The 25394-nt window shown below is 42.3% G+C and overlaps 1 protein-coding gene across 1 annotated transcript in view; it reads right to left on the bottom strand.

The window, feature by feature from the left end:
- Positions 1-25394, bottom strand: part of LOC115464823 (clathrin coat assembly protein AP180) — a 198366-nt gene that overhangs the window by 47317 nt on the left and 125655 nt on the right. Inside the window, exon 9 of the mRNA XM_030195181.1 lies at positions 21726-21767. Coding sequence (XP_030051041.1) covers positions 21726-21767 — 42 coding nt within the window. The remainder of the gene's footprint in view (positions 1-21725; positions 21768-25394) is intronic.

The raw sequence follows: 25394 nt of genomic DNA, 5'->3' as shown, positions 1-25394 counted from the left end.
ATTCTACTACCTCAGAGATACCATTCTATTTGCAAAAAAGCATACTGCTTCTGACCCCTCCGTAATATCTTTCATGAATGTATTTGGGAACAGTCCAAGGACCAATTCATTCTTATTATTTACGACTACTCTCCATCATTCGACCAGTTTCTAATCCAGTCTTCCACCTTGACACCTATCCCCAGGCTGCTCATTTTTACTGCCCTGCATAGGAGACATCAAAAGGCTGGCAAAATTTCACAAAAGTCATATCTTACCTACACCATGTAAATTGGAGAAATCAGATTCATCTTATACATTCTACTGCAAAGAAAGCCACACCACTCACAAATCAGGGTTGCCATATAAAAAAAAAAATTCCCACACAAAACAGTACCTAGTACAGCAGGGGCGTAGCTAGACAACAAATTTTGGGTGGGCCTAGGCAAGAATTGGGTGGGCACCAAGTGTCCCCCCCCCCCCCCCCACCCCAAAAAAAATCTCAGCTGGTCGGAAAACGCTTCTTTCCACCTTGGCAGCAGGCATGCACTGAAAACTGAGCATGCGCAGGTGTCGTGGAGAGTAGCGTTTTCGTTACCATCAGGGGAAAATCTTCAGCCGGCGGAGCTTGGGATTCCCACCAGTTACCACTAAACATGTGCTACTGTTGGGTGGGCCTGAGCCATAAATGGGTGGGCCCTGGCCCACCCAAGCCCACCTGTGGCTACACCACTGGTATACAGTACTAAAACAAGGAAAATGAAAAGAACTCCATTGCACAACAGGAAAGAAAGATAAAGATAAGCGATAATAGATGGGATGAGAGGGGAAGGAGGGGAAATAACAGCTGACTACCCAGGATGCTCAAGAGCTGGAGACCACTCCATGCGAGTGACTAGGTTTGAGAAGTCATTGAATGCAATAGAAAATAAATGGGTTTTGAGAAGACTGCGGAAGTGAAGATAGGATAGTTACAACCTCAAGTCTGAGGGAAGAGAATTCCATAAGAATGGAGCAAGGCAGAAGGTAGCTCAGTGCCAAGTAGAGTTTAATCTTGCACGGTGAACGGGAGGGATAAAATGAGTCTCAACAGCTGAGTGCAGAGGTAGTAGGGTGTAATCAGACCTGCAAGATAAGGAAGGGAACCTGGAAGAGAGCATTAAAAGTGATGGTGAGAACTTTGTGAATAATCCCAGTCTTGTTAGGAAGCCAATGGTGTTGTTTCAGAAGAGGAGAGACATGGACAACTCAACTGGCCTATGAAGGAATACGGACAGCATTGTTCTGAAACGTTCGGAGTTTGAGTGAAATAATTGGGAGCCGGCAGAGATATTACAATAATCAAGTCTAGAAGCCACCAGGGAATAAAGGAGAGTTGCAGAACTTTCATCACTTAGGGGCCCTTTTTCTGAACTGCGGTAGAACAAAGATGATCAGATCTACAAAAACTCTTGGTAACCTAGAACCCTTTAAGCCATCTATCCAATGCAAATCCACCGAGTGCTCATGACCTGAAATGACCTGATGTTTCCAAAACATCAAGAGATAGCTCCTGATTAACATTAAAAAGAGAAAAAAAAAATCTTAAGCAAACAGGAAAGTACCATTCAAACCATTAGACATTATCAGAAAAGGTTCTGAACAAGGAAGAGCTTGGAGTTATTGAAGTCTCCTGGCTGGTGTAACTGGGTCACCCTTCCAGGACCCAGCCGGGGTTGACCCCCCTCCTTTCTCTCTCCACTGGGAGAAAGGAATTTATGAGGTGATCAATAATCCTCCCCACCTCTTTAGGCCCTGCCCCCTTGGTTCCAGTAAGGTCTCAGTCCAGAACTCTCCTTCTCTACCTTTCCCTTCCCCACTTCGACAGCTCCACCTGGTGGCCTCTATAGGGAAAAGCTGATCCTACGACATGAGCGCCCTCTAGCTGTCCCTTCAGGGTATAACCCAGATATTCCCTTGGAGCTCCCTCTACTGGCTCTATCATGGCATTTTCCCAGTTTCTTGTAGAAGAGCGCTCTCTGGCGGCTTCCTTGGGGTAGGGCAAACCTGTGTTTATCACACTGGTCGTGAGCAATGCAGTTTTCAGTGTTATATCCTTAAGGTGCATCCCAAAATATCTCAAATGGAGCCTGTACCAAGGTGGAAGAGACAACATTAAGTGCATCCTTGGGACGTTTCTGACAAGGGGGTGCATAGATGCTTCATGCCTTTTCAAACACACAACATCCAGGTACGAGAACAAAGGTTGGTCCCAAAAAAGGCTTCTAATGATCTAAGACCACATGCTGAACTTGTAAGAGTTCAAAGCTAGACCCTTCAAGGCCTTTCTGTAAAAAGGCCAGAATATCAAGAACCGCTGAACCTAGAGGGCAAAGCCCTCAGTCCTGACACCAAGCCTCAGACTACATCGGTGAGGACCATTTTTTCCTGGACTGTAATTGGGTAGAAACCACCTGATGGGAATAACCTCTTTTCCCAAGTCTCACCCTCTTAAGAGCCAGGCTGTAAAAAAACCAAAAAAGAACAAAGACAAAAAAACAACACTGATCTCCCATCTTAAAACGGATGAGCTAATTTCATTGGTTGATGAGATCCAAAATGGGTTAAGGCAGTCACTCCTTGAGTGGTGGAGGTGTTGGATTCTCTAGTGCTTTTGACACTTATTAGTCATGTAGTGTTGCTTTGGAGATTAGGTGAGATAGGTTGCTCAGGTATGGTGCTTGCCTAGTTTGCCCTTTTCACTCAGATCGTATCTATCAGGTGAGATGGGGCCAAACTTCTCAGTGGAAGACCTCTTTTCCAGGGTTCCTCAGGGTCCTCTCTCACTGTTGCTTTTTAAATATTTATGCTCAGCTACTTGAGAGGTTGCTTTTAGAATGACTTTTGTGCAGATGTATGCAGACATCCAACAAGCCTTGCTTGGCTCTTGAGCAAGATTTGGCTAAGGTACAGTCAGAGTTGCTTGCTTAAATCTTGTGAATAACTTAGGACAGAATAAATGGGCTTGGAACTTTGGTAAAACTGAGCTGGTAGCAGGTTTCTCGCCTCCATTTTGAATTAGGTGGGGCTAAAATTGCATAATGGTTCATAGCTGCCAGTTTTCTCAATTTGCCTGTCTTGCTGGACACCATCCTTTCAGTGATCAAATCTGGAGTTAATAATCAGAGCAAAGGCTGTATTAGTATTTAACTTTCAAAGGGCTACTATGACAATATAAGGAAAACAGTTTTAAAAAAATCTAGAAGATGCAGCTACAAATGCTAAAGAGTTGAAATCAGGTGTGGGCATTAAAAAACATACCATCTTGGAAGCCCAGACCAGACGTATTCCACATATTAAAAAAGGCAGAAGGCAGGCCAAAATAACAGTCAGCATGGTTAAAAGGTAAGGTGAAAGAGGCTATTCTAGTCACAACATTTTTCGAAAAAGGATCTGAATGAAGAAAAGAAGAAACAGCATATGTATTGGCAAGTTGGATGCAAAGCTTTGATAAGGCAAAACATTAAAGAGAAGCTTGGGTTCAAGTACATTGGAAGCAGGAAGTCTGTGAAGGAATTAATTTGACCATTACATCATCACAAAACAAAAAGGGCACTCAGGGAGCTCAAGGCCATAATGGAGCAACTAAATGAATTCTTTGCTTTGGTCTTTACTAAGGAAGATGTTAAGGGTGTTACCCATGCCAGAAATAGTATTTTATAGTGACGATTTGGAGAAAATAAATTAAATCTCAATGAACTGAAAGATGTAAATAGGCAAAATCAACAGCCTAAACAGCAGTAAATCACCTCAAACAGATGGTACAGAGCTCAGAGTACTGAGAGAACTCTATAATAGGTTGCAGGTTATTAATAGTAATCCTGCAATTTCATAATTAAAGTATTCTATGGCACCTGAAGATTGAGGGGTCGCCAATGTAAAAAGGGTTCCAGGGTTGATCCGTCAACTACAGACCAGTGAGCCTGAAGTCAGCACCAGATAAAATAGTAAAACTGTTATATTAGGACAACACTACTGAATACACAGACATGGTTTCATGGGACACAGCCAACATGGATTTAACTAAGGGAAATCCCGCTTCACTAATGTGCTACTTATTTTTGAAGGTGTGAACACATATGGATAAAGGTGAGGTAGTTGCTATAGTGTATTTAGATTTTGAGAAAGCTTTTAATGAAGTTCCATATGAAATATTGCTGAGGAAATACTGATATTCAATCCTGAATCAGAACAGGTGCAAATGTGTAGGCTTCCCTTCATTTTGGAGGGGGGGGTGGGGAAGGTAAGGTGAGTTATTTTTTTTTAATCAAAGGCACATATATTGCCTTCATATGTGCCATTGATTAAAAGGAGGAGTAGCCTAGTGGTTAGAGCAGTGGACTTTGATCCTGGGGAACTGGGTTCAATTCCCACTGCAGCTCCTTGTGACTCTGGGCAAGTCACTTAACCCTCCATTGCCCCTGGTACAAAATAAGTACCTGAATATATGTAAACCGCTTTGAATGTAGTTGCAAAAACCTCAGAAAGGCGGTATATCAAGTCACATTTCCCTTTCCCTATTGGAGATTCTAGATGGAATGTTGCTACTATTGAGATTCTGTTGCTACTATTTGAGATTCTACATGGAATGTTTAAACTATTTGTAGATTCTACATGGAATGTTGCTACTATTGAGATTCTGTTGCTACTATTTGAGATTCTACATGGAATGTTAATGTTACTATTCCACTAACAACATTCCATGTAGAAGCCTGGTCTTGCAGATCAGCAACGTGGCCACGCAGGCTTCTGTTTCTGTGACGTCCTGCACGTATGTGCAGGACGTCAGACTCACAGAAGCAGTAGCCTACGCGGACACATTGCTGAGCTGCAAGGGCAGGCTTCTACATGGAATGTTGCTAGTGGAAGAGTAGCCTAGTGGTTAGTGCAGTGGACTTTGATCCTGGGGAACTGAGTTCAATTCCCAGTGCAGTTCCTTGTGACTCTGGGCAAGTCACTTAACCCTCCATTGCCCCTGGTACAAAATAAGTACCTGAATATAAGTAAACCACTTTGAATGTAGTTGCAAAAACCTCAGAAAGGCGGTATATCAAGTTCCATTTCCCTTTCATTAAAACACATGCATTTATATGCCATACCTGCCTGGGCGCTCTTACAAAATTACCCTCTATATTTCAACATTGAAACAAAGTATTAAAGACAAAGCATTCAGAAGTATTGACAGTAACTAGAATGCAATAGCAAGAATATTATGAGATATAATTGATCTAACAAATGCTACTTAAGCCAATTAATGCTTTCTTTTAACACAGATCCTTTTGGTTTTTCTCATTTTCTCAGTGTGGCTCTAAAATTTTAATTTTTAATTATTGTTTATTTTTACAGAACCTAATTTTAAATGAACAATCTTCTTTCTCTGCAGTAATGAGAGTAGTTTGCATACAGCTCAAGAAATGATACGGAAACCATGAAATGATCTGGAAAATTAATTGCTTATTCTTAACATGTGTTTTCCATTTACCAAAGGATAATCAGCTGCTCAAGCGGGTAACATCTGATGCTCAGAAAGAGGATCAGTTGTACAAATAGAAATCCATAGGTAAGGATACTGTCTTTCAACATAAAAATGTGTGTGTGGGGGGGGGGGGGGGGGGGGGGGGAGACTGTCAATGGGAAAAGAAGCATTTTGAGGTACAAATCCTTTTTATTTTTCATATGCTTGTATTCAAAGATGACTTCAAATGTATTCTCTGTAGAGTCAAAATTTATTTGAATCATAACCCTCAGAAACCCTAAAGGATTAACCAAAGCTATTTTGCATGACGATTCAGTAATCAAGTAGAAGAAAACCATGTACAGCCTTGCAAATCTCCTCACTAGAATCCTTTATTAGATGAGAAACTAATATAGCCTTCAGTTTGACAGCCTTATCTAGAGCTTAACTACTTCAGAATAACCAAAGAAACCAATTTTTAGCTGGACTGAAGATATCAACTTTAGCTACATCAAGTTCAAGTTTGTGGACCTTCACGACTTTGTTATGGTCCAGTTTAAATGCTTATTCACCTTTGGGAGCACAAGGCTTAGAATGATTGGCTGATTACGGTGGAAGTCCAATATCGCCTTAGACAGGCTTTTAGAATAAGAGCCACAACTCTTATTGTGGAAAAACCTACGTATTTAACAAGGCCGGCCAGGAGAACCCATAACGATCTTCGAAACAACACCTATCTACCTTAACACAGAATGTATCTTTCTATAACTGCTTTGACCAAATCTTGTTTTCCTTGACTTCTGTATAACACCAACTGTACTCTCTGCCCTGATATGGTGATGCCATAACAGGTCTCTGTCAGCCACATTGAGCCTGCAAATAGGTGGGAAAATGTGGGATACAAGTGCAATAAATAAATAAAAAATACTTATACCCCAGAATGCTCCCCTTGCATAAGGGGTGAACTGCAGTCTCTTCCTTTCTTATACTGCTCCCAGTCACAGCCTAACGATGCAGGTTGCTCTGATTGGCCCACTGAGAATGCACTTTTACTTGACTGGTTCTTAGGAATGCATCTTCTCTGATTGGCTCCCTATAACTTTTTATAGTTTGATGTTCCCATTCTGCCTAATCCCTTGGATAAGCCTTACTTGCAAGCTCCTAAATGCTATTACTTTTGATCTTTATATATGAACGTGTTCTGCCAACCCTGACCTTAGCCTTTTTTCTTTTACCATTCTACTGCCTATTGGTTAGTTTTGTCCCTGTTCTGCAAGCTGCCCTGTTGGGTCTCATCATTGTGATCGTGCACACTGGCCCATCTCTTGCCTCCTTCCATCTAGTAACCAGTCTACTCTGCTTATGCAGGAACACCTCAGGCTTGTGCACCAAGTTCTGGAAGTCTCACAATACTAGAAGGCTCAACTCAAAAGGGAAAGGGGGCTGTTGTAAGTGAAACTATGTGACTTAGGTCTATGGTCCTTGGTGTTGCTCGTAGTGGTTGACCCAGCTGTGACAATAAGTCACTACGACTGGAGCTTGCCAATTGCATGCTAAAGACTTGCTATCGAAAACCATGACCTTTTAGTGTTGGGTACTTGAGACCATAAGAGATTGAGGCTTGAATGGGATTTTTATTATTATCTCATTTATACCCCACATTTTCCCAACAGCATCAGGCTCAATGTGGCTTACAGCACACCGCAGAGGCAGACGCCAGTGCGGTAAAATCAAGCACCACACTGACATCCCAAAATATAGGTGGTGACTTGGTTGGAGGCTTCAAGTGAAGCATGCATGATATCAATGACAACTAGGAGCTTCTACAAAGATCAGGTTACCTTCTATATGGTGATAAGTGGTAGCTGCACTGAGTGGAGCATGACCAAGTAGGTTTTTCATACAGACAGAGATAGTGTTTCAGAAGTTTTTATGTAGGACAAATGGAAGTCTGGGGCCTTGCCCTTATACAGAAGGCAAACCTCTACTTTTAACAGCTACGTTCTTCCTGTTGACTGTCTTAGAAGCCATACAGACCTGAGACACAATTTCAAAAAAACCAAGGGAATACACTATTTTGTTTTCAGCATCCAAACCATAAGCCCTAAAGAATGAAAGTTGAATGAAGTAGGATCCTTGGGTACTATGTAACATAGGGGTGGGGCAACCGCCTCCATTGTATGCAAATAGGTCTCAGGCATATTCATTGGGGAAATTCCAAAAACCTGACTGGGTTGTAGCCTGAGGACAGAGGCCATCCACCTCTGGTGTAATAGCTTAAGAATTAATCGGACTTATTTTCTGTTGGTAAATTCTTTAGGGCTACGCATTTAATTCAGACAAAGGGTTTAATAACATCATTTGTTGATGCCTTGTTATATGTAATCTTTTCACAACTAGGGTCATCATATCTAAGGAAGAACACTGATTTTCCTATCAGTTATGTGGCTCTTAAAGTCATCCCATTAGACCAGAGGTTCTCAACCCAGTCAGGTTTTCAGGATACTCAAATGAATATGCATGAGATTAAATTTGCATACAATGGAGGTAGGGCATGCAAATTTAATCTCATGAATATTCATTGTAGGTATCATGAAAACCTGACTTGCTAGATGTGTCCCGAGGATTGGGTTGAGAACCCCTGCATTTTATACAGCCTTGACAAAATCCCATTGGGCTGAAGAGAATATCTGCAGATTGACTGCACAGCAAAGGTGCTGGGTATCATCTTGGACATCTCTCTCTTTAGAACTAGAGGTAAATAACTTTCATATACAATTAGACACTACATTGGTTTCCAATGCAGGTGCATCTTGTGTTTAAGTTGACTTGATTCATCTTCAAGATCGTCAATGGAGCAGCACTATTTAAGTCATCTGGCAAAAACCTTCCAATCTATCGATCATCATCTATTTCATTTCCCATTTTCTAAGGGCATTTGATTCAAGAAAATATTTGGAACTTCTTTCTCGTTCCAGGCTACTCCAATTCCAAATAATGTACCTTTATCTATTAAGCAACAGCTTACGTATTCTTTGCTTTGTAAACAACTAAAGACTTATTCTACATATTTTTGAAAAAGATTTGTTCCAAAATTATTCGTTTGTTTTTTTTTTCTTTTTGATCGACTGTAAAGTTGATATGTTTTTTAACATGCTGATTGTGAACGGCTTTGGATCAAATTTTTGGGATTAAGTGGGCTACAAAAAGTTTGAGATTGAGGTCCACACTAACAATCATGCTGATGCAGAAGGAATGAACCTGTTCATTCCTTCTTGCTCAGGAAAGAAGACTGCTTGATTATCTGAACTAATTTAATTTTATAACACACAATCTTTTAAGTGCTTTCAGAACTGCATGAAAATATTGATACAGCAGTCTTTCCATGTTAAAATGAAGACATCCATCAGAACATTTTGTGTGTGTTGGAGGAGACCAGATGGACTCAGGGAGAGAGCAATCATGGAGTATCAGACTTCATTTTAGTTACACAGGTTGATCTGAGTGTGAATGAACAGTAGGACAGGAGGTTTCATTGCAGGATGACATTCCCTTGTTTCACTGAGGCACTGGGCACTTTGACTGGTAACAGTTCTGATTCTCATACTGAATACATTTTGCTGATTGTGGCGAAACAGGAGATATTCCTGCTTGTAATTTGTATAGCTATTTTTAGGGTATACATTTCCCTTGTTTGACCAGCAGGTGGTGTCTCTCCTCTCCTTTTAAGCTGTTGCAGAGGTGACTGTTTCTTTTCAGCTTAAGCCCTGAGGGAAAGTAACCTGTACTGCTATTGGCCAGACATCCCCCCTGAGTTAATGCTCTGAGCTCTGATTAGCACTGTAGTTCAAACATCCAGCCAAAATATGCTGGAAATCTTTAGTCTCAGCAAGGGAGTGTGGAGGTTAAACGTCTGTGCACTGAGACCCTGTTCAAAACCTGAGTAGTTAATTTTCCTGAACTCCCCCCCAGGTGCTACTCAGGTAGTAATAAAGTGTGCAGCTAGTTTTAATATTGAAATCTGTTAAGTTACCTGCTATTGTTTGCCGGTTAAATCTTTTCCACTGTTCCATTTTTCTGATAATAAACCTATTAGTTTATTAGCTCTGTTGTCCTGGACTAAGAATCCTGGTGGTTTGTGTTTTGGGTCTGTGGGTGTTTTCTAAGAGCTGTAAGACCTCGTGGATTGTGGCCCCAGTGTCCTTAGAAACCACCGATGGGATAACTTACAGGTGTGATAACTTACCCAGAGAGAAGAGAAAACCTAGTGCGGTGGGGTGGGGTGGAGGGTATGCCAGTGTAGAGCATGAGCACAGGCAGGCCTCAGCAGTGCTGGGACTGATCCTTTAGGTGGCCATAGGGTTAACCCCAGGTGGATGCTAGGTGTTTTGTGATACTTATGTAGCCCCTGCTTCAAAAATAATGAAAATCACTACTCTAAACTTAAGGAACAGTAGAATGAATGTATTCAATTATGAACATTTGAGGAAATGCTATGCAGCAAGTGAGTACAGGATTCTGCCAACTTCCTGCCAAAAATAATAGTATTGTGTCCTTGGGTAACAAGGAATGGTTCATGGAGTTATCTGTCTTTCAGCAGGGATTCAATTTATCATATATTAGTATGGCAACCAGATCTCATTGAATCCTTGAGCATCTTAGATGTGATACTTTTGAGTTCACCTTCTTTGATTTGAACCGTGAGTATAATACCCCATATTTGTTTCTGAACATCCTACAGATGTTGGATGGGCACTGCCACCAGCTCCTTGAGGGTACTGCATTATTTAAGAAAACAAAACAGAATGATTAGACAGTCCACAGAAGTACAGTAGAATACTGTTGGTCTGGGGTAAAGGAAAATAGGAAGGGAAGCCTGTAGCCCTACTCCTGTCTAGAATTTAAGTACTCAGAACAAAACGTAGTCCCAGGACGACTCAGATTCATAAATCAGTGTTTGAAATGTGAGGAGCAACTACCCCTATGTTACAGCTCTTGAGAGCTTTTTATCCCCAAGGCCGAAAACTGAAAATCCACAAAAAGATTTCCATCTGAGGCCATCATCGGAAATAAAACAAAATAAAACAGAAAAGAAAATAAGATGATACCTTTTTTATTGGACATAACTTAATACATTTCTTGATTAGCTTTCGAAGGTTGCCCTTCTTCGTCAGATCGGAAATAAGCAAATGTTGGTAGATGACAGTATATATAAGTGAAACATCAAAGCATTCCAGTGACAGTCTAACAGGACGGGGGTGGATAGGTGAGACAGGTGGATGAGGGACAGGGAGATATGCATGGAGATAGGAGGGTGACAAAGCAGTACAATTTTATGGTTTATAATGGGCTAGAAAACCCAGATCTTTGTTAAGTCCTGTCTGGTGGGTGTCAAAATATTTAATCATTCTGACTTCAAAGGTCTTACGTTCCTGTATTGTTTTAAAGTTCCCTTTTAGGATTCTTGCCATGAAATCACTGGTACAGTGTTCTGGTTTTGTAAAGTGCTGCCCCACAGCACATCTGAGGCCAGAAGGCGATGACTTCATGTCAACAGCCTCAATTACAATCCCTGTACCAATAGTAATGGCTTTTTAAATATTTTAAATGTACTGGCTTATCTCACCTTCCTGCATACAATGATGAACCATAAATGGTGTAGGAATGTGTAAAAGTGAATCAATTTTTTAATCTGTCAAAAAGTACAAAGACTAGGGGACACTCAAGGAAGTTACATAGAAATACTTTTAAAACAAATAGAAGGAAATATTTTTTCATTCAACAAATTTCATTGCCAGAGAATAGCGGTTAGAACATCTGGGTTTAAAAAAATGGTTAAGTTCTTGGAGGAAAAGTCCATAGTCTGTTATTGAGATGGACATGAGGAAAGTCACTGCTTGCCCTGGGATTGGTAGCATGGAACGTTGCTACTGTTTGAGTTTCTGCCAGATACTTGTGATCTGGATTAGCCACCGTTGGAAGCAGGATACTGGGATAGATGAACCTTTGGTCTGACCCAGTGTGGCTATTCTTATGTTCTTCGAGAAACATTCTCCAAACAACCAGGCTTTGCAGCGCTTACGAAAAGAATACTCGGGAGTCATATAATAACTTGGTATGCTAAGATGCTTAACTGCATAGCGGACCATTATTTTGTTTGGGTACAATTTTATGGACAGGTCTGTGGTAAAAAGCAGTGGAGATGTCAGCTAAATTGCAGAAGACAGTTAAAGGGTGGGGGTGGGGAGGAACCTAAGGTAGTAGAATCTGTTTTTCCTTTTGATACAATTATTCTATGTGGAATGCTCACCTCTCCTTTGAAAATCTGTTCTTGGAATGTAGCTGCCATTAACTCCCTGGGGGAAAGAGCTAAAGTTCTCCAAGCCCTTAAGAGAAGAAAATATTCAAACAGCTTGTCTCCAAGAAGCCCACTTGTCAGACTTATGAAACTGAAGAGTAACTGCGTAGGCAAGGTGCTCAATTTCTGGGAATATCATCATCCCGATTCCAAGCTCTGCAGGTCATCCAAAACGCAGCTGCACGACTGATCACTGGAATCTCAAGGTCTGAACATATTAACTACACCAAAAAAAATTACACTGGCTCCCGGTAACATACAGAGTTCAATTCAAGACTCATGTATTGATTCATCAGCCTATATTTGGGAACGTTCCAGCCTATTTTCGAAATACCCTGCGATCGTATAAACCAAAACGAGCACTAAGATCCGAGACATCTTATCAGCTCTGTTTACCTTCCGCTAAATCATATAATAACGCTGAGAGAAAACTGCAGGGCCTTCTCTATCGCTGCCCCATCTGCGTGGAATGCTCTACCCAGGTACCTGAGATCATGTGAAAAGACATTCAACAATTCAAGCGGCTGCTAAAAACGCATCCGTTTGTGAAAGCCTTTTTGGCTACATGAAGACTTATCTAATTGATCCTTCTTTCTCTTTCTTTGTGTTTTCTTTTTTTTTTCTTTCTTGGTTAGGACTGGTCTAGTGATCATGTTTTACCTTAACGTGCTTAGCGATCGTTATGTTTTCAAGACTACGTACATGAATATTGTTAACTGCCTTGGATAAAGGCGGGATATAAATGCAGTAAATAAGTAAATCTGGTAGGGAACAACTCAGAAACTGCTATTCTACTTAATAAATCTATTCCTTTTAAAATTCTGAAATCTAATAAAGATGCCCAGGGAAGATGTCTTGGTCTCTTTGGAAGTTCAAGGGCAGATGATCACACCGTTGAGTGTATATACTTCAAATATGATTAATCCTTTTATCAAACATTGTTAAAACTTTGCATGACAGAAGCACACTGGGCTCCCTGATAAGAGGACATTTTAATGCTTTTATGGATGAAAAACTGGATTAAAAAAAAACAAAAAAAACTTATGGTCCTATGGAGAGTATTTCATCCACTAGATAGAGCCATGTCCATAATTGGCTACGTTTTTGTTTCTATCCTTCAGTAGAAAATTTGTGTCATGGATTCAGAGATTCTTATCCTTTTGGACGGACATCTGATTGGGGGGGGGGGGGGGGGAGATGCAGTTTGGGTGATCTGAGGGTAGATGGAGATTTGTATTCTGATCCCCTTTTTTCAGAAATATTTGCTGGATAAACGAGAATACTGTTCGTGTGGAAAATTCTGTTCTCTTCTGGGAGACTGCTAATAGTTCTCAGTGGAGAAATTATTGTACACGTAGCATCTAAATGAAGGAGCAAGTGCAGACAGTTTTAAATTTAGAAAAACAAATACAGCAATGTAAACAAATTAGGTAGGTCTCCTGGGTCAGGAAACAAAGATGCCCTACAGGTTGCTCAGGAAGAATTGCGTACTACAGTGGTTCCCCAACCTGGCCCTGGAGGCACCCCAGCCAGTCAGGTTTTCAGGATACCCACCGTTGAGTATTCATGAAATAGATTTGCATGCAGTGGAGGCAGTCCATGCAAATCTCTCTTACGAATATTCATGGTGGATATCCTGAAAACCTGACTGGCTGGGGTGCCTCCAGGACCAGGTTTGGGAACCACTGGCATGCTTTATGTGAGAATCGTCATCTTTATTATAAATAAACCACATAGATTCAGTCACAAAACTGGTAAATTGCTCTCTTACTTAGCCTTTCCTTGGTTGGGACCCCATTTTGTAAAGACATTTTATATCAAGGGGTTCTAGAGACAAAGAGGGATCAATAGCCTAGTAACATAATAGATGACAGCAGATAAAGACCGGTCAAACTCAATTTATGATTAAACCAACAATGAACATGGTATAAAATATATAAACTTGATACTGATTTTTCTTAACCATTTTTGGTACGAAGACTGTAGAAGTCTGTCCGGCACTATGTCCCAGCTACTGGAGTTGCTCTGAAAAGTTTGCTCCAGCCTATCTTGAACCATCTCGCCATATACGGGACACAGACCGTAGAAGTCTGCTCGGCCTTGGCTTTAGTTCCTTACAGCTGGAGTCGCAGGTTGAGCACCACTCAACGCTTCAACACGCATGCAATAATTTACGTTTTGTTTTTATACCATCCTCTTTCTAATTAGGGATCCTCTGTGTTCATTCCACATCTTTTTGAATGCAGTCACAGCTTATGTCTCCACCACCTCCCTAGGTAGGGCATTTGAGGAATCAACCGGCCTCTCTGTGAAACTTGTGTCCACTCTACTGCTACTACTAATCATTTCTATAGCGCTACTAGACATATGCAGTGCTGTACACATGATATTCAAGTCCCTAGGGGGCTCACAATCTAAGGTTTTGGTACCTGGGGCAATGGAGGGGTTAAGTGACTTGCCCTGGGTCACAAGGAGCTGCAGTGGGAATCGAAGCCAGGTTGCCAGGATCAAAGCCTACTGCACTAACCATTAAGCTACTCCTCCACTCCCAACTGATAAAAGTGTTTTCTATCAATGTTACAAGGATTTTTTTTTAAATCAGGAGAGACTGGTATCTTTGGAAAAATCTGCATCATAATGGACCCTGGGATGCACTGGTTTTGCAAATTTGGATCTCCAAGTCCTACATCAGCCCATCTCTGCTAATGACATGCATGATGCTATTAAGCAGGCCCAATTATATAAAACCATAGGCCAAGATGGGTTCACTGTAGAATTTTATAAGTTATTACAAGATCAGATCACTTCACCTGCAACAGCTCACTAGAATCAAGTTATTTCTGACAAACAATTCCCTCAATATACTATCCGAGCAATTATCACCATTATTTCTAAACCAGGCGGGGCCCCCACAAAAGCAGAACTGTATAGACCAATTTCTCTTGTTAAACTGCAAATTGAAACTTTTTGAGAAAATATTAGCCAGTAGACTTATACGGTCTGTGCCAGAGCCGGTGGTTGGAGGGGGGGGGGGGGGGGGGTGGTTGGGAGGCGGGGATGGTGCTGGGCAGACTTATACGGTCTGTGCCCTGAAGAGCACAGGTACAAATCAAAGTAGGGTATACACAAAAAGTAGCACATATGAGTTATCTTGTTGGGCAGACTGGATGGACCGTGCAGGTCTTTTTCTGCCGTCATCTACTATGTTACTATGTAGATTGTATTAACCTAGGGTAAAAGCATGGTCATAGTGTTCAAATGGGGGTTGTGCCAGGCAGGCAATCAATCACTTTGGAATATGTAGAGAGTTATCCCCGCTTTGACGCACTGAACTTCATAAGATCTCAGCTGGGCTAACTAGTTTAGATGCTGACAAGGCATTTGATTCTGTTAATTGGACATTTTTATTCAATGTGCTGGAGAAGGCTGGCTTGCAAGGCCCCTTCTTAGATATGGTCAAAATTTTGTAAAATATCCCAACGGCGGCAGTGACAGTGAATGGCACCTTGTCAGATTTTTCTTTCCAAAGAGGAATGAGATATGGCTGTCCACTCTCTCCAATGTTAGTCAGTCTTCATTTGGAACCTTTAAGACATGATGACATTTGTGGAGTTCAGATTGGAACTTTTCATATTAAGGTCATGGCCTTTGCTAATGACCTACTGTTAATTTTGACTCGGCCTAACATTCCTTACCTAGAGTCCAACAGTGGCGTACCAAGGGGGGGGGGGGGCGCACGCGCCGGTCAGTGTAGTTCATTTCCATGCTCCCTCTGCCCCGGAACAGGAACTGTTCCGGGGCAGAGGGAGCATGGAAACGAACGACGCTGACTGGCACACGGCACACCCCCCCAGCGGTGTGCACCCAGGGGGAGGGTGTTCTTTCGCCGGGGGGGGGGGGGGTGTCGCGCTGCATGGGGGGGGGGGGCGCATCCACCCCAGGTGTCAGCGCCCCTAGGAACGCCACTGGAGCCCAACAAACACTAACGAGGATTAAAACTCAATTTAGCCAAGCCTGAGTTAATGTCTTATGGTAGTCATACTTCTGTGACTTGAAAAGATTACTTTTCTTTAAAATGGATAGAAGAAAGTAAAATACCGAAGTATTTACCCTTCTAGGAATCTGAGCATTACTGGGTTAATATGACTTATTAATTACAAAAAACAAAGGACGTATTACAACTGTGGACCAACTTACCTCTACACTTACAAGGCTACATAGCACTATATATGATATTTCCTCAAGTTAAATGTCCTGCAAACTTTCCCCATATACCTCACTGCTAATGATCTAAGAATACATAATCGTCTCCTTCGGAAATTTCTATGGATTAATAGCCACCCCAAATTGCGATTACCTCAGTTATCTTTACAAATGGGTAACGGAGGTTTGTCACTGTCTGACCTCTGCAGATCTAATATTGTAACATAGTTGATGACAGCAGATAAAGACCTCTACGGTCCACCCAGTTTGCCCAACAAGATAAACTCATTACATAAGTAAGGTATGATGTGATACTTCATATGTATAACTGATCTTGATTTGTCCTTGCCATTTTCAGGGCACAGACCATAAAAGCCTGCCTGGTACTGACCTTGTTCTAAAACGTCTGAAATTGTCAAAGTCCCTGGAAAGCTCCAATGCAGTCCATCCAATCTATTCATAAATCTGGAAGATGTAATGGTGCAATCTGACAAACTGAAGAGTAGCAAATCACATGGACTGGATGGTATTCATGTCAGAGTACTGACAGAATTGAAAAACTTGCAGAACTACCGTTAGTAATATGTAATTTATATTTAAAATCAAGCATGGTACCGGAAGATTGGAGGGTGGTCAATGTAATGCTGATTTTTAAAAAAAGGTTCCAGAGGTGATCCAGGAAATTATACACCAGTGAGCCTGACGTCGGTGCTGGGCAACATGGTACAGACTATTATAAAGAACAAAATTACTGAGCATATTCAAAAGCACAAATTAACGAGACAAAGCCAACACGGATTTAGTGAAGGGAAATCTTGCTTCACCAACCTACCACATTTCTTTGAATGGGTGAACCAACATGTAGATAGAGGTGAGCGGGTCGATATTGTGTATCTGGATTTTCAAAAGGCATTTGACAAAGTACCTCATGAAAGACTCCAGAGGAAATTGGAAAGTCATGATATAGGAGGTAGTGTTCTACTGTGGATTAAAAACTGGTTAAAAGATAGAAAACTACCACTAGCCCACAATGTTATTTTGCGGAGATGTCCGACAGCTTTAATCTATGTAACTTGATGGCCATAGCTCAGATAGCGCAACTAGGGATGTCATGCACAAACCCCACAGACAAACCAAAAAGAGTGAAAAAAAAAGCCAACCACAATGTCCAGGTGACCAAAGTTTTATTCTCCAATCATGCAATGCTGACAGATTGACCCAACACAGGCCATGTTTCGACTGTCTCCGACAGGTGTTTCCTAGTCTCGGTCTAAAGCACTCGAGCTGCTCCGCATAAACCCCAAACACAGTAACATAGTAAATGACAGCAGATAAAGATCAACCTTAGTCTTAAATATTCATGTAAATAAAGAGGATGCCCTCAAAAATGTTGATCACCCACTCAAGGGAAAATACTATAACATTGAGCAAAAAAAAAAAAAAAAAAAAAGAAATCTGTGCCAGAAAAAACAAAAACAAAAAAACACTAAGTGCTAGTTTATAAGCTGCACCTAAACTTAGGTGCGGTTTATAGAATAGCGCTTAAGTGCAGGGATCATGCGTAAATTTAGGCGCATCCATCTGCACCAAAGAAAACATAGTGCAAATGCCCCTACTTTAAATTACATGCGGGATGCCCTTACTCTATAATTGCGCGTGCAACTGGAAGCCTCGCCCACACTCCACCCCAAAACACCTTCCCATTTATGTGCAGACATGTTAATTGATTTCAACTAACACTAGCTGCCTATCAAAAAGCCAAGTATTGCCACTAATTGGCTCGTTATTCAATTAAATAGCGCACACAAAACGAGCGCACACCCAAATTTCTGCATGCAATTTTTGGTGACTTTAATAGAATTAAGGGATTAGTGCTTCCCTTCCCTCCAGGGGCGTAGCCAGACACAGAGTTTGGGTGGGCCTAGGGAAGAAGTGGGTGGGCAGCAATTGTTCTCCCCCACCCCCAACCACAACCCAAAAAAATATCTCAGCTGGTGGGAAAACGCTTCTTTCCACCTTGGCAGTCTGCAGCAGGCATGCGCTGAAATCTGAACATACGCAGGTGCCGGTATCATGGACAGTAGCGTTTTCGTTACCATCTGGAGGAGTGGCCTAGTGGTTAGGGTGGTGGACTTTGGTCCTGGGGAACTGAGGAACTGAGTTCAATTCCCACTTCAGGCACAGGCAGCTCGTTGTGACTCTGGGCAAGTCACTTAACCCTCCATTGCCTGCCGCATTGAGCCTGCCATGAGTGGGAAAGCGCGGGGTACAAATGTAACAAAAATAAAAAATAAAAAAAATCTGGAGGATGTCTTCAGTTGGCCGAGCTTGGGATTCCACAGCTACCACTAAACGTGTGCTACTGTTGGGTGGGCTTGAGCCTAAGTGGGTGGGCCCCGGCCCACCTGTGGCTACGCCACTGCTTCCCTCCAAAGGAGACTCCTAGGGTGTATAGTTTCTAGTGATTGCACGTCTCTAGTGATCGCAAGTGCACAAATGCGACCAACCTAAATAGTGTTGCACTAATATATGTTCTTAAAATTCAAATCAGAAAAGAAAAATGAAAAAGGGGAAAAGCATTGAGCTGATATTTATGTGCGCCATTTCTCATACCATATACCTTATGTCTAATCACCTCTATTTATAGGCATTAGACATTACCACCATGAGCAAGCATCTAGTGGTCCACCTTCCACTCATCCAATGGCTTAAATCGTCCACCTCCTCCTTCACAAATGCCCGTCACTGTCTCAAGAGCTGGAGGGTACAGACAACAATCTCTACCATTCATTCAAAATCAGTTATGTTCTTCTCATGAGTTATCTGTGGCCAGAACGCAGGCACAGAAAGTCCTTCCAGTGAGGATATAGCTTAAGCCTGACTTATTTATATGCCACAAAAAGTCAAAAGCTTATTTCAGGTTGCTTTTTCATGAATATATCTATATAGTCTTAAAACTTACAGTTTGCAGATACATTAAGAGATTTTAATTTGTTTGGCTTGCTATTATCTATGTTAAAATAGGAAACCAAAATGAAATTTGCCATTGGAAGAGGGAGCGAAAGGTAAGTAGTGGAGTGCCTCAAGGATCGGTGCTGGGGCCGATTCTGTTCAATATATTTGTGAGTGACATTGCCGAAGGGTTAGAAGGTAAAGTTTGCCTATTTGCGGATGATACTAAGATCTGTAACAGAGTGGACACCCCGGAGGGAGTGGAAAACATGAAAAAGGACCTACGGAAGCTAGAAGAATGGTCTAAGGTTTGGCAATTAAAATTCAATGTGAAGAAATGCAAAGTGATGCACTTAGGAAATAGAAATCCTCGGGAGATGTATGTGTTAGGCAGGGAGAATCTGATAGGTACGGGCGGAGAGAGGGATCTTGGGGTGATAGTATCTGAGGATCTGAAGGCGACGAAACAGTGTGACAAGGCGGTGGCCGTAGCTAGAAGGTTGTTAGGCTGTATAGAGAGAGGTGTGACCAGCAGAAGAAAGGAGGTGTTGATGCCCCTGTATAAGTCGTTGGTGAGGCCCCACCTGGAGTATTGTGTTCAGTTCTGGAGGCCATATCTTGTTAAGGATGTAAAAAGAATTGAAGCGGTGCAAAGAAAAGCTACAAAAATGGTATGGGATTTGCGTTACAAGACGTATGAGGAGAGACTTGCTGAACTAAACATGTATACTCTGGAGGAAAGGAGAAACAGGGGTGATATGATACAGACGTTCAAATATTTGAAAGGTATTAATCCGCAAACGAACCTTTTCCGGAGATGGGAAGGTGGTAGAATGAGAGGACATGAAATGAGATTGAAGGGGGGCAGACTCAAGAAAAATATCAGGAAGTATTTTTTCACGGAGAGAGTAGCGGATGCTTGGAATGCCCTCTCGCGGGAGGTGGTGGAAATGAAAACGGTAACGGAATTCAAACATGTGTGGGATAAGCATAAAGGAATCCTGTGCCGAAGGAATGGATCCTCAGGAGCTTAGTCAAGATCGGGAGGCGGGGCTGGTGGTTGGGAGGCGGGGATAGTGCTGGACAGACTTGTACGGTCTGTGCCAGAGCCGGTGGTTGGGAGGCAGGGCTGGTGGTGGGGAGGTGAGGATAGTGCTGGGCAGACTTATACTGACTGTGCCTGTGCCAGAGCCGGTGGTGGGAGGCAGGGATAGTGCTGGGCAGACTTATACAGTCTGTGCCCTGAAGAGCACAGGTACAAATCAAAGTAGGGTATACACAAAAAGCAGCAAATATGAGTTAGCTTGTTGGGCAGACTGGATAGACCGTGCAGGTCTTTTTCTGCCGTCATCTACTATGATACTATGAATGCTTGTGTGGCTGATCATCTTGCTACTTAATGGAATATTTTTCCATGAGCAACTCACAAAACTGATAAAAAAGCAGTACACAGAGCATCATTATTTATTGAAGCCTGATTACATCAAACTTAAGGCTCCCATGAGGGGGCGGGGTAAGAGAGAGGGAGAGCATCAGTAATGATTCATAGAGCTACCCATGGGCGTAGTTTGACTGTTTCATTTGGGGGGGGGGGCAAAGGATGGGGCGGAGCATATTAGCATATTCATTTGCATATATATATGCAAATGAATATGCTAATATGTTTCTATCCATCCCCTTCCCCATTCTATCCAGCGTCTCCCCCCTCCCCCTTCCCAGCATCTGTCTCCCATAAAGAACACGTGGATGCAGCAGCTCACAGGTTTGAGTGAACGCTGCACGGGGGAGTGAAAGCAGAGATTTACCAAATGGCTTCCTACCTTCCAGTGGACTAGACAGGAGTGTGTGTGTAGGTGTAGCGTGTGTAGGAGTGAGGAGCCAGCATTTCCCAGCGGCGAACAGGCGGGTCGGCGAGCGAGCGGCGGTTGTAAAAGCAGCAAGCAGGCACGCTCGTCTCCGTCCGCTTCCCTGCCCTCTCTGTGTCCCGCCTTCCTCTGAGGTCATTTCCTTTCGGGCGGGACGCTGAGAGGGCAGGGAAGCGGACAGAGACGAGCGTGCCTGCTTGTTGCTTTTACTCAGTGGTGCCCTGCCCGCCAGTTCGCCGAAGCGACGTCGGGTAAGTCGCTCGTCGTTTGGGGGGGCACTGCCTCCCTCGCCCCCCCCCCAGTCTACGCCCACGGAGCTACCTCAAGTTACGATCTTCCAGACTGAAAGCACCTCCCTTAGGGCTGGGCCAATCAAACAAAGGTGCACACTCTTGTTGGTGTAACAAACTGAAGACTCACACCCAGGAGTTCTGACCTGCTCCTCGGACTCACCGAGCAGTGCCAGGACCAAAGTGATCATCGCTTTGGGGACCCCTCCCAGAACTGAATGTATATAAGAGAAGATGCCGTTACCCCATAATTCATTGTGTATGAGTTATTTTCTCTCCCCCCTCCCCATATCTTGGTGTCTGTTGCATCTTATCAGTATATCTTACTACTGCTGAAATCACTGCACTGATTCCTTTGTTCCTTTTCACCCGTAGACACAAAACAAGTATAATTCTAAAGGCCTAAGCTGTTGGCCTTTCACTGCATATCAATCTCTTTAAATGGCCTCTACATTTGTTTAGTCCACAGTACTAAGTCAAAAAGAAAATTGTTTCCTTATCACTTCATTAAAAATGTCAACAAAATATAGCATTTCTTGCTTTAATAGATACACAGTTGAAAAGATATTTAAGTTTCTACTCACCTGAGTAAGATCAGGAATATCTCCTTTGTCTATTCCAACTTGCTGCCAAGGAAACAAAATGTTTTACTGTGAGAAATCCCTATCAGAAAACTGAGCAAAAGAGCAACAATATAACAATATTAAAAAAAATAAAAACAGTTTGCTATCATCCAATAGCTAAGATACACAGCAAACACCTAGCCTCAATTTATTTATTTATTGCATTTGTATCCCACATTTCCCACCTATTTGCAGGCTCAATGTGGCTTACAGAGTTTGGTTGTGACATAATCATTCCATGTTATCAGATACAATTAGTATTGTACAAAGATTAAGTAAGGGAAGAGAGAAGGAAGGTGTTAGGCAGGATTGAAGGTGGACTGTGATAACTGTGTGAATTGGTGAGGTAGTTTTGTAAGGCTATGGCTTCTCTTTGTAGGCCTTCTGGAAGAGATGTCTCTTCAGGGATTTGTGGAAGTTAGTTATTTCGTCAATAGCTTTCAGGGCTGTAGGTAGAGCATTCCACAGCTGCGTGCTCAAGTAGGAGAAGGTGGTGGTGTGTATCAGCTTGTATTTTAGTCCTTTACAGCTGGGGAAGTGCAGATTGAGGAATTGGCGGGATGATCTTATGGCGTTTCTGGGAGGCAAATCCACAAGGTTTAGCATGTAGATTGGGGCGTCTGCGTGAATGATTTTGTGTACTATCGTGCAGATCTTGAATGCAACGCGTTCCTTGAGAGGGAGCCAGTGAAGTTTCTCTCTTAGGGGTTTTGGACTTTCATATTTAGTTTTTCCAAATACGAGTCTGGCGGCGGTATTCTGGGCTGTTTGGAGTTTTTTGATAGTCTGTTCTTTGCAGCCAGTGCACAGTGCGTTACAGTAGTCCAGATGACTTATTACCAATGACTGTACCAGGGTACAGAAGATATATCTTGGGAAGAAAGGTTTTACTCTTTTGAGTTTCCACATAAAGTGGAACATCTTTTCGTTGTGTTCTTCACGTGAGTATCGAGTTCGGTTTCGGTCGATGGTAACTCCAAGAATTTTTAGATTTTGTGCGACGGGGAGAGAACAGTATGGTTTTTCAATTAAGACAACTGTTTCAAACAGTCTCCTTCTATGTCATCAGTTTTTCATTTAAAATAGAGAAACAGAAACAGTGGGGGGAAAAACTCCACAATATCAAAAAATGCGGAGAAAAGCCAATTGTTCAAAAACATCTCTGTCACTAAGTTGCTGACCATCCTAAGAGTTCCAGAATATCAAACACCCTACTGCTACAAACACAAAAATCAGGAGCTCAAAATTCAGCGACACTTATCTCCCACTGTGCATCTTAGTTACTGGATAATAGCAAACTTTTATTTTTGATATTGTTACCGTAAGCACCACCGTTTTTCAGTGTATAAACTGCAGCTGATGTAAATGGAAAAGAGGCGGCTTACAACTTACCATCTGCCCACTCACGTTACTGTTTCAAGGACAGTGGCAGGCCTATCACTTAAACTAATACACCCAGAATCAAACTGCATGTGTGAAAATGGGCAGCTGCCACATTTATTTATTATCTCATTTGTACCCCACAGTTTCCCAACAGTGTAAGGCTCAATGTGGCTTACAACGGACCACAGAGGCAGACGCCAATGCAGTAAAATGAAGCTAATACAGCAGAAAAACCTACAAGAGATAATGGGGAAGAGTAGGAATGGACGGAAGGATTAGGGAAACCAGGAGGGAAGAGGAATGTGTCCAAAAGGTCTCTAGATCGAAGCACATCCAACAGTGGAGACACATGTGGGATAAGCATTTCCGAATAACGTGGTCTTTAGTGATTTCCTGAAAGTTAGATGGTTGGTGATGGTTTTTATGGTTTTCGGCAAAGAGTTCCAAAGCTGAGTACTGATGAAAGAGAAGGATGTAGCATACGTGGATTTGTACGTTGCAGTTTGGATAATGAAGGTTAATATATGAACGGGAGAGCCTGAAAGTATTCCCGAGAGGTAGGATGATGAGAGCTATCATGTAGCCAGGTACCTCACCATATAGGATTTTGTGAACTAGAGAGCAGAGTTTAAAGGTGATTCCATCCTTGACAGGAAGCCAATAAAGTTTCTCTCGGAGGGGCGTGGCACTTTCATAAACCAATCTGGCCGCTGTATTTTGGGCCGTCTGCAGTTTCTTAATTAGTTGCTCTTTAAATCCAGCATAAACTCCCGTTACAGCAATCCAGATGACATAGAACGACGGACTGTATGAGGCTGCGAAAGACCTCACATCAGGGAACCTGTCCATAATTACAAATCTGCCCCAGACTCAGATGGGGAAGGGGGGGGAGAACGTAACTCTGGGGAATCCCCCCTGCCTTACTTCAAAGCAATGTGGCTGTTGGCCGATGCAAAAACTGACATCTCGACCAATTTCAGGCCCAGTGTGCCATGAATCCTTAGTTATGGTGTTGATAAACACCTGTGAATAACTAGTGATTCTGACTGACTGGCCATGGCTCCATGAGGAAGGGCCAGGACAGCCAGCCTGTTTCCATTCTTCATGGCTGCCATCTTCTTTCAGCATATCCTCCAGTTCTCAAGATTCCCCCCCAATGACGGGAGTAGTTAAGTATTTGTTCGTTTAGAATAGCGCAGTTTTGATGATCTAGAATACTGTTATTGTGAAATTTGCTAAGGCATAGTGGGGTGCTCAATCTTGAAAGGAGAAAATTTGGGAAGTGGGTGCCCCAACTGGCTTGGGGTAGAATAGACAATCAACTAAGGTGGTTTGGGACAGCCTTGATGTGGCTAGTATCCAGTTGGCACCTGTTACTGTCAAAATGCCTATAGCTAAAATTTATTTGTTGCATTTGTATCCCACATTTTCCCACCTTTTTGCAGGCTCAATGTGGCTTATATAATGCCTTAATGGCGATCGCCATTCCGGAATGAGAAGTACAAAGTGCTGTTACATTAAAGTTCATAAATGATAAGAGTAAGTTGGGCTGCCAGTTCATTTCCGGCGTGAGAAATAAGGTGGCTGTGCATTAACGTTCATTGGTGACAGAGTGACTGAAGCAGTCAGGTATAGAGAGTTCCGTTTTGGCTGGTTCTGGTAGAGTATTGTTGTCTGGTATTTAGGATGGATCATTGTGGTATGTCTTTTTGAACAGGTTGGTTTTTAGTAGTTTTCGGAAGATTGTTAGGTTGTGCACTGTTTTTATGACATTTGGTTGTGCATTCCATAGTTGCGTGCTAATGTAGAAGAAGCTGGATGCATATGTTGATTTATATTTAAGTCATTTGAAACTGGGGTAGTGGAGATTCAAGAATATGCGTGCTGATCTTTTTGTGTTCCAGAATGCTGGATGGTAAGTCTATGAGGTCTCACATGTATACCGGGGAGGGATGCCCAGTGGCCACATAAATACGTTCAAAGCAGACCTGGATTGCTGCTAGAAAGTCTCATTGATCAAGGCAGCTCTAGCCTGTTGCCAGTGCAGCAATTTTGTATTTTTTGGGGGGGCAGCTCCTTCTGACTCTGGGCAAGTCACTTAACCCTCCATTGCCCCATGTAAGCCGCATTGAGCCTGCCATGAGTGGGAAAGCGCAGGGTACAAATGTAACAAAAATAAAATAGATACTATTGGAGATTCTACATGGAATGTTGCTACTATTGGAGATTCTACATGGAATGTTGCTA

This window comes from Microcaecilia unicolor, chromosome 3 (genome assembly GCF_901765095.1).
Source record: "Microcaecilia unicolor chromosome 3, aMicUni1.1, whole genome shotgun sequence".
Classification (NCBI taxonomy): Eukaryota; Metazoa; Chordata; class Amphibia; order Gymnophiona; family Siphonopidae; genus Microcaecilia; species Microcaecilia unicolor.
Note: the sequence above shows the minus strand (reverse complement) of the source record. Positions and strands in the feature narration are given on the sequence as shown.